The sequence below is a fragment of the Anarhichas minor genome, unplaced genomic scaffold (genome assembly GCF_050575085.1).
Source record: "Anarhichas minor isolate MPS153535 unplaced genomic scaffold, ASM5057508v1 ptg000079l, whole genome shotgun sequence".
Classification (NCBI taxonomy): domain Eukaryota; kingdom Metazoa; phylum Chordata; class Actinopteri; order Perciformes; family Anarhichadidae; genus Anarhichas; species Anarhichas minor.
In genome coordinates, this window is record NW_027466525.1 from 3254342 (window position 1) to 3264158 (window position 9817).

General features: G+C 41.4%; 1 protein-coding gene across 1 annotated transcript; it reads right to left on the reverse strand.

The window, feature by feature from the left end:
- Positions 1-347: 347 nt before the first annotated feature.
- Positions 348-9581, reverse strand: LOC142938014 (ubiquitin-conjugating enzyme E2 E1-like). Its single transcript, XM_076081198.1, has 6 exons — positions 9436-9581; positions 7912-8096; positions 7016-7066; positions 3512-3644; positions 1469-1616; positions 348-609 (listed from the first exon to the last, which is right to left on the reverse strand). The coding sequence occupies exons 2-6, from the start codon at positions 8064-8066 to the stop codon at positions 512-514; spliced, it is 585 nt and encodes a 194-aa protein (XP_075937313.1). The 5' UTR covers positions 8067-8096; positions 9436-9581; the 3' UTR covers positions 348-511.
- Positions 9582-9817: the final 236 nt, after the last annotated feature.

Below are 9817 nucleotides of genomic sequence, written 5' to 3' on the forward strand. Positions count from 1 at the left end.
TCAGGATTATTACTTTGAGTGAAATTCTGTTGTCTGAATTAATGGCAAACTGTAAAATAATTAAATAATATTGAAGCTTTTAACTTGTGAAAGAGTAACTTAGTGTGTGATAAGACATAGTAGTGTTGGCAGCATCATTATTATTTCTAACTGCACCAGTTATAATTATTTGGCAGATATTTGAAGCAAACTCTGACTTTAATGTTTTTATGAAGTTCTTCAACCAGCCGGGCATCAGAGAGACGAGGACGCTCGTTACAGGAAGTGATTACTGATGTGCAGCAGGTTTGCAGGTAGAATCCAACGTTTAAATAACAATGTAGAAGAAGAAAGGAGGCCGACGACACTTCCTTTCCATTGTGTTCCTTTATTACCATATTTGTGGAGATAACTTAATCAGGAAGCAAAAAATATACCAGACAATAAAGTACTAAAAATCTGAGATAGAAATAACCCCCCCCAACACAAACGCCCCTCCCCCTTCCCCCCCACCGCCGCCGTCTCTGTGGGTCTATGTGGCGTATCTCTTCGTCCACTGTTTGGCTGTCCGGTCATGCTCCGCTCTGTTCGTCGTGTACTGGGTGGCGATGCTTCCCACCAGAGGGTCGGCTGAACGGAGAGAATAAGTTTCAAGTTAAGTTTGTCTGCACGAAATTATATTAACAAAACACACAGACGGAAGAGTTCATACAAGTCATGTCTCATGTCGTTTACATTTTGTTTTGATGGATTAACATCTGAGGATTTCGTTCCAGATGTGTTTAAAACATTTTAGTCCCGATTCCACAACCTCAACTAACCCGTTTTAAGATCTACTAAGAATACCTTCTAGGGATTGGAAAGTCGTTTTTTGTGTACATTATATATTATCTGTCGTGTCACAATCTTCAGCAGCAGTTGGACGTCGTGTGTCATTGAATCTTCTGCGGTACAAAATTAACTTCTGTTTTTGGCCCCAAGCGGCGGGTAGAATGCAAAACATCCCTCTCTGCTTTCACTCTCTCTCGAGTCGTAGTCGTTGGATAGGATGTCCAGATGACGGCGGGTTTCCTGTCAAGGTGGCAGCACCGACTACATTTACACACACGAGTGTCAGGTTCCTGTTGTTTAGTGAAACCCATGGAAAAGCTGTTCAGGCCGCATTTAATGAGCTTGAAAAGTGATTTTGAATCACATTGTGAGAAGGCTCCTGAGCCTGACCGGTATGATTCACTTTCCCTCCCTCCCGTCTCTCCAAGCGGACACATTAGAGAGAAGTAGAGCGGAAAACGTGAGATTTGAACAATGCCGGCGAGACAAAAAGCTTCCCTTCAGTGCATGGCTGCCATTAGGAAACTGTTATTTAAGCTGCTTGTTGCAGCGTGCTGAACATTTAAAATATAACTGTGAGCTTGTGAAGTCCCCCTCAGGACACTTCAGTGTGATCTCTAACTACCCGAGCCTTCACGGACTCGCTGCAGAGTCTCACCTGGGTTACAGTCTGTGAGCAGGGAGCAGATGGACAGCAGCACCTTGGAGATGGTGAGCGCGGGGCTCCAGTTGTCCTTCAGGATGTCCAGACAGATCACCCCCTGACTGTTGATGTTGCAGTGATAGATCCTCGTACGGAAGGTTACCTGAGGACGCACAGACAGGATGCCGTTCACAGTCAGGGTGAGAAAACATCTCAGAAGAATGTATTTACGAATGTATACAATAACGGGGTTTCTTGGCAGTTTCCAGAACAAAAGTGCTCGTCGTCCAATCACCACAAAATACCATTCTTGCAGAAATCTCAAAATGTAAAAAAGTTTTTGATACCAAGTCAGTGCATGGATTTTTCCTCAAGGTCTTTTATCAATTCTTGAGCGGTTAAAAACGGTTAAATTTAGCACCACATCAAATGGTATTAACTCAAAATAGTTAGTTAATACTGAGAACCTAAATGTCATCACATACTTACATTATAATAATCTAATGTTCTAAGTCTAAACTGTGTATGAAACCTGCAGTCAGGGCTTCACCCAACATTTATCTTCATCTGCAGCGCATGAAAGCCCTCTGGTGGCTGAAAGGAGGTACTGTTAACAGGAAAGACTTTCTGCTTTCACAGAAATATTACAAAGAGAACTTCTCATTGATTTATTTACTGTAAATGTTCTGATGAATCACTGAAAACAACATTGTTTTAGAAATGCATTGTGTTTGCCTGTCGGTGTAGAGCTGCAGCACATGTAGCAGCTTTGATTCTCAGACAGAAGCGGCATCTATGGGTAGCTTTAAATCTTAGGTTCACCTTCAGCTTCCTAACTTCAAACGGGTTGTTTCCTGCTGATGTTTACACAGCAAACAAAACTACACACACACACACACACACACACACACACACACGACCAAATATGTATTCTGTCAACAATACAGAGCTGAGAAACATATTTTAATAACAGTTTGCTTTAGTTTAAAACTAACAGCAGAGACGGTGCTGCTTTGTTTTTAATATCTCCATAACATGTTCTTAACTCTCCTGTTTTTTAGGCTAATATCACTATTTGTGATATGTTTAATATGTGTTGTATCCCACTGGAAATGAGCCTTGGTAACACAAACAAAACTGTTTTGTTTACCATTGAGATTGGGATTTTTGTTGCCATCATAACGACCATATTTGTTGCTTAACAAATGAACCACTATCCCTCTACTCATTGCACGTCTACAGGGGAGTAAAGTACACAGACTAACCAGCACTGAGCTGGAAAAGAAAACAAAGCTCTTATTATTAAACTTCCAAAAGAAATCAGAATGTAAATGTGTGTTTACACTACAGAGAGCAGGTTTCCCATAGAATGCTTCAGGATGAGATGTGCCTCGAGTAGAAGACAGTCAGCACTTTGTTTACGCTCCAACACGTCAGACAAAAGCTAAATCGATAGCCAACACTTAAGTGCAGGAGGCTTAATGCAGCTAAAAATAACTTGGTGTTTTATTTCTATATTTCTCCTGTTGTTACTCCTCTGTGCTATGGAGCTCCACTGTGGTTTAAAACATTATTAAAAACACGTCATTGAGCTACACTGTGGAACTGGGCGACATGTTTCTTTATTCCCATTAAAACAAAAACAAATCAACAAATCTGTGGTTTAAAATACTCCACTAAAAAAACCACTACACTTAACTCCTGTTAAATATCAAAAAAAACATCTTTGACTTCAGAGGGAACTCCCCCACGTCAGAACTTAACTTTCATATAGAACAGTCATATAGAGTATAATGAGTCCTATAGAGTATAACGAGTCAGGAAGTCAGTCAGCTTTGTGTCGTTTACTGACGTCAGGTTAAAGGATTTCTTCGTTATAAAGTTTACATTTTCTTTTGAATATGAATCTCTGGGTGAAGTGCAGCTGTAAAAAGTGCAGCTGTAAAAAGCAGGTTTTATATCAATCTGTCTCGTTTTAGAACTGCTATCCGTGCACTGCGTTAATCTTTGTTCACAGTCTGCATGAGTGTACCAGACACGTAGGACTAACATCAGTACCTTGGGGGGTTTGAAGGGGTAGTCGGGGGTGAAGGCGATGTCCAGGAAGAAGACGCCCCCCTCGTACACGGAGCCCGGGGGTCCCAGGATGGTGGACCTCCACTCATAGATGTTGTCTCCTTTGGGGCCGGCGCTGGAGGCAGAAACAAAAACAACACTTTCACTTACAAGACCAAAACATTACAAAATAAATCTCTCAGTAAACACAGCATGATAATAAATAAATAACGTCAGAGGAAAAGACACCCACACACCGAGGATATATTAATATATATGCTTATTATACTGCTAACTGGCTCTACATCAGTGGAGTAATCGCTGCAGTGTGTACTACAGTATGAAAGTCACATACTCATTCATGTACCGTGTGTACAAACCTGATGAATCGCTGCACAGCTAAAGCTCACTGGCAGCAGTGGAGTACGTGGGCGTTGTATTTTCTGTCTCTATACAGACTATAAAGGACACTTTTCATTCAGGAGCTGCTGCATGTGGCATTAAAGAGGCAAATTCAACCCAATTCATTGCGCAGGAGTAGATATACCGTATGAAATGTTCCCTTAAGCATCGTTGGATATCTTGTACTTGCCTTTGATGGATGAAGGCAAAGAGAACAAATGCATTGGGTCACATAAGGACCTAAAAAATGCACCGATAGCTTTCTGCACAGTGACTTTCACAGATTAGCGGTCACAAAGATGGTCGTTTCTCCCCCTTCAAAAGTTTCGTTTCCCCCCCGTGCATCACTCAGAAGACGCCTCAGTTCAAAGCAAATCCCCGGTGACGTGTCGATGCCTCGTGATCTGTAATCTGTATTGATTTCTGCTCAAAGCAGCCGTGGCTTTTATCCCTCTTACATGCAGAACATGTGGTCTGGAACCCCTCGGGGTCACGAGTACAAGACACAGTGGTATCGATCCAAAACTGCTGGGGGGGGGGGAGACAGATGTTGAGCTCTGATGCAACATTCACGCTGAGTTTCAGTGCCAACTACGACAGAGAAAATCAATCCAGGCAGCACAGTCTGGACTCATGTTAAAAGATATAACAGCTAATGTGACGAATGAAAACTTTCACCACATGAAAGACTTCAGAGTGGTTGATTTTAATGATGTGAGCACATTCTGTCCAAACACCCGTCGTCTCTCATCTGCGTTTAATGATAATCCATTAAGTCATGCAGGAATTGGATACAGGGGCAATTCATTTATAAGATACATGTTGGTTTAACGACATCAGATACAGTTGGAAAAAGCCTTTTTCCATAAATCAAAAGACTTTCAACAGTCAAACAGCTTGAGCTTCAAGAGTTTTCCAGAGCGGCAGCAGCAAAACTCATTAGAATACAACCTCAGATAAAAAGTCCCTTAAAGGGACAGTAACCCAGAGGAAGAGTTTTCATTTAACGAGAGGGATTCATTCAATATGGAGCTGAAATGATCGGTGGTTTGACGGACCACTCTTTTCCTGACTGTGTGCCGTTGTCTCTGTTTCATATCATTGAGAACTGGATAACTTTGGGCTTTGGACTGCTGGTTAGAAGAACAAACCAGAGATCTGAGAATGTGACTTTATGTTCTGGGAGATAATGAGATTTTTGCCATTTTTGTCTCAACTCGTTCGGTCTCTGTTGATTTAAATCTGTACAATAAACAAGCTCCAACTCCATGATACGAGCCAGAAATAAAGAATTATTGACTTTGTTAAATTGATATCACCAACATGCAGACGTGCTACCTTCTCCTTCAATAACAAGTTAAGCTTGAGTGTGTTTTCATATTATGAACATTTAAGTTATCACATAGCACGAGGTCCTCTTTTAAACACATTTAACTGAGAGTGTGCTGGCCTGGTGTAAGCTGTCACACTTCACTGTTGTAATTAGGTTATTTATTATGAACTTACTTAAAATGGCAGAATGCTAAAACCTGCGATGGCTGGAGTCCTTCAGTGTGAACCTCCAGCTGCAGTCATCCGTCCGTAAGCCACAATTTAAGCCGTTAATTTAACCAAGAGCATCATCGCGTTGTCGTCATGATACAGACAGAGAATATATTTAAGATGGAAAGCTTACTAGGATACACGTAAACGTTTCTATTGTTTCCCGTCTTGCAAGAACTGGACGCAAATTTTGTGATTCATCAAGTTTTTAATAATTAAGTCCTCCCTCAGATTGCTGCACTTTTCCATTACTCAAACGCACATTTAAGAAACGTGTTATGTGGTAAAGTTAAACATTTACACATGTCGTGTGCTTCCCTGCAGCGAACACTTTCAAATGAAGGCCGGCTGCCTCTAATGTGGCCGGTAGAGAGAATCAAATCTCCAGCTACGCTTTACTACATTACTGTTTCATACATGAGGAGAAGTCTGAAGTCAGTGAGCAACAAATCTCCAGACGGGGTTCGTTTAAGGGACGGTCTGTGGCCTGAGGAGGCTCGTTTGATCTACTGAGCCACGATGGAAGAGATTCCTCTGTCCTTTCACAGAGAGGTCAGAGGTCAGGCTCTCTGGAGCACGGAGGGCTTTGGTGGTTTGATGGAGGGAGGAGGACGGCTGCGATGGCAGCTTGAACCCAGAGCATCTGGTTTTAAAAGCATAATCTTTCAAATCACAACACTGAAGTAAACCGAGCCGCTGAATGTCACATCCACGTCCTCATGCTGATATCATATCAATTTAGAGCTGGAACTAGACTGAATTTGCCTTTAAAATGCCAGAAAATAAAGAAAAATGTTCATCACAATCTTTAAGAACACAAAGTGACGTATGAAAATTGCTGTGAAAAAAAAACAAAAACTGATTATATTCTTAGGCCCTAGTTTGAGGATCGCGAATATGAAAATGTTCCCAGGTCTAAAAATAGATTTGGTTTTAGGAACATCACTTAAACCGAGTTGATTTTATGCAAACTGGCATTTGTCATTATGACACCTTCTGTCAAATTAAAGAGTAGCAGACTAACTCCATCTTATATTACATTAGTAAAGATCAACGACGGCGTGATTAACAGACGGGAGCAGCTGCTGAGTAAACAGCGACATCTAGTGGTAGAGTTTGGTATATTAGTCCAGTGTGTGCGGCTTATTATCAAACCGGTTTGGAAACGTTCCAACCGGCCCAACGTACCAGTTAGATCAGCCTCAAACCAGTATCAGTTGAGCTCTACTGCCAGATTAGTTCTTAATGAATTAAAAAGGAAATACTGCCGTTTTTAAACACCTGCCAGTATAAGAGTACAAGTACTCAATATACTTCATAGTGTCCTCACTGAACAGATGAGGAATCAGTGGTGGATCCACATTCACTGCTGGTGTCAAATTGTAATAACATGATTACACACAGTTGAGAATGTGTAGTTACAGTCATTAAGAATAGAACACTGTGAGTCACATGGGTACTTTGTGTCTGAGTTGAGGTATTACTACAAGAGGTTTCAGATAGTGGGATCAGTGTGTTCACAACGAGTACGACACCGGAAACACAACAGAGAATGAAACACACCTGCAGTTCGGCGGAGGGTCCAGAGTAATGTCAGCCAGCTCTTTCTGAATCCTGCACACAAGAAATAAGAATATTAAATATCAGTCGCTGGTAAAACATCACTTTCTTCAACCACGAGACAAACTAAGGAGTGAAACTTATCCTCCATCTTTGATCTTCAGAGCGTCATCAGGAAATGTTACTAACTCAAACCTGATGTATTGTATCGGTTTGTGATATATATATATATATCATTATATAAAATTTGGTTCTGGTCAAGCAAACACAACGGAGGATAAACCGGGAACATCTGCATGTAGCTTTAATTGATACGGTTAAATTCTGCAACACTACGGTGTTCAATGATCAGAGTCAATATGTTCACAGCTGGGAGGCAGAACTCACACTTCACTCTGATGTTCTCTTTCTGCTTTACATACAAAATATTGGTGACATTTTTAGTATATCTGGTATTGAGGCGACACAAAAGGTAACAATTTAATCAAGATGGGTATCGGATTACATTTTTAAAGTAACCCTTGCAAACATGGCTGTAATATAAAGTGTGAGAGGGTTTTGTTTGTTTCTTCAGAGGAGATTTAATCTTGTGACTGTGGACATTAGTGGTCAGTTGAAGCTACTGTCTGGGGAGTAATAAGCATGTGTTCCTCTTCTTATACAACAGCTGAACAGTGATGGCGGTACTAGAAAACGCTGCTTGTTCTTCTGAAATGTACTTTTTTTTGGGCTGCTACCTTAATACGGTGTCACATTTGCGAGACTCATCTAAATGACATTATAGTTGTTGGTATTAGTGTTTGAAGTGGCATTAAAGTGAACTATTAGGAGGAAACAACTAATGCATATAGAATATAACTGATTCATTCCTATACAATCTGGGGTTTGTATATTTGTACCTTTTGGCGCTGGTGGAAAGCAGCTTGGAGGTCTTGCTCATGCTGGCTTTGCTCTCCCGTTTCTTTTTGCAAAGTACGTCCCTCTGTCTGGTTTGGCTGGAGGAAGGCGGCGATGAAGACGAGCTGGTGCTGGCACGGGAATCCTCATCCGACATACCGGTTTGGATTTGGAGATGAGCTGGAACCTGAGGGAGCGGCGGGGAACAAACAAAAACAACAACAACACAAACAACACAGTAAGGTAATACGTTTACAAGAAGGTGCAGCAGTTTCAGAATGATTTTCATCCAAAGCAGACGCCAATATGTCCGCTGATAGGTTTCATAACACACAAACTACTTTCACTATTTATAAACATTCATCGGTATGTTTAACTGATGGTTTATCTGTTACAGCAGCGAGTACACATACACACTTCTCTGTACTCTGGTATTTAAACTACCCTGTTCTGGTGATAACACACTCAGATTAAAGTGTTTTCACGAGGATGATTATTAGTAACTGCGTCAACATTAAATGTGTATTTTTTACTCACGATTTATAGTAATTTGCTTGTTATATAGCAGATTATACAGAAGAAATACTGACAAACTTCTCTGTACTTTAACTTCTTTATTCTTATGACTGTTTTAATGGAGATGATTATGACGTACTTAACGTGATGATTTATATATTAACAGGTCAATTATAATCATCTGTTCAACTGGTAGGAGGGGGGGCAGACAAAGCTGTTAGCTCGTGCACTTCTGTTTTTCACAACGTATTTAACGTTAGCCAACGTTCCCGTGACGGTGAACGTGACTGCCGTTAGCCGTTAACTAACGTTAACTAACTGCCGTTAGCCGTTAACTAACGTTAGCTATAGCGAAGTGCACAGTTCGCACGCGCACGCATTCAAATTAACCCTTTCACACCAGTCAACTCACTATAGAGTCATTCAATTCATATGAATGTAGACGTTGACGGTGACCCCCCCACCCCAGCCCATAAACACAGCTCGTGCTACCTGCAAACGGTGACCCTTCCCACCACCCACTTAACTCCAACTGGCAACGCACGCGCAGGCCCTACGACTTCTGGGGGGTGAGACTACTTCTTGGAACGGCGTGGGGAGAGCTGCTTGCTAGGCATCCCCTTTACAAGTGAACCGACAACCTGGTAACCGTGGTACAAAATGTACACGTCAGTTGTCTTGGTTATTCAACATAACGTGAATAACTTATTTATGTTAAAACAGAGCTTACAAATGCGTGGTTTCAAGGCCAAATGTGAAACAACGAAAACATTAAAAACGCGTCAGACAGCAAGCCAGGAACAACTCCGTTCCAGCACATAGCCGGAGCCCGTTTTCCATGCAACCAACTATTAACCCCACGACCGTGTTGTTTATTTCTTTTAAGCCGAGAAATTGAGCTTCGACTTCACAAATAAGCACACGAAGGCGGTGGACCGCTTCGTGTGCTTTGACCACTCGGTAAAATATCGGTGTTAAATGATCTATTTCGCTCGCTAATAAAAACTTACCCCGTCTATTGTGTCTGGAGCTCCGCCACAGTCTAGGCTGGTGCCTGTCGCCCTCTGCGGAACGGAAGTAGCCTACCGCGGCTACAGCGAGCTGTACGGCCCCGGTCCTCCTCTGGAAACAGCCCAGCCTACATTACATACATAAGAGTTTTATCCACCTATTTACATTTATTGTAATTATTTTAATGTTATCTTTAGAATCCAACATCTTGATACGGCACGTGATGGTCGAACTTGTGAACTTTGTGTTTCATGAACTTCAATATTTAATTTGAGGATTTATGCCACCTGATATTACATTCAAACAATCAATGTATAATATATTAAAATGACTACATTTGACAGACAAGCATACTACCTCTCTCAATTAATGTGGTGATAA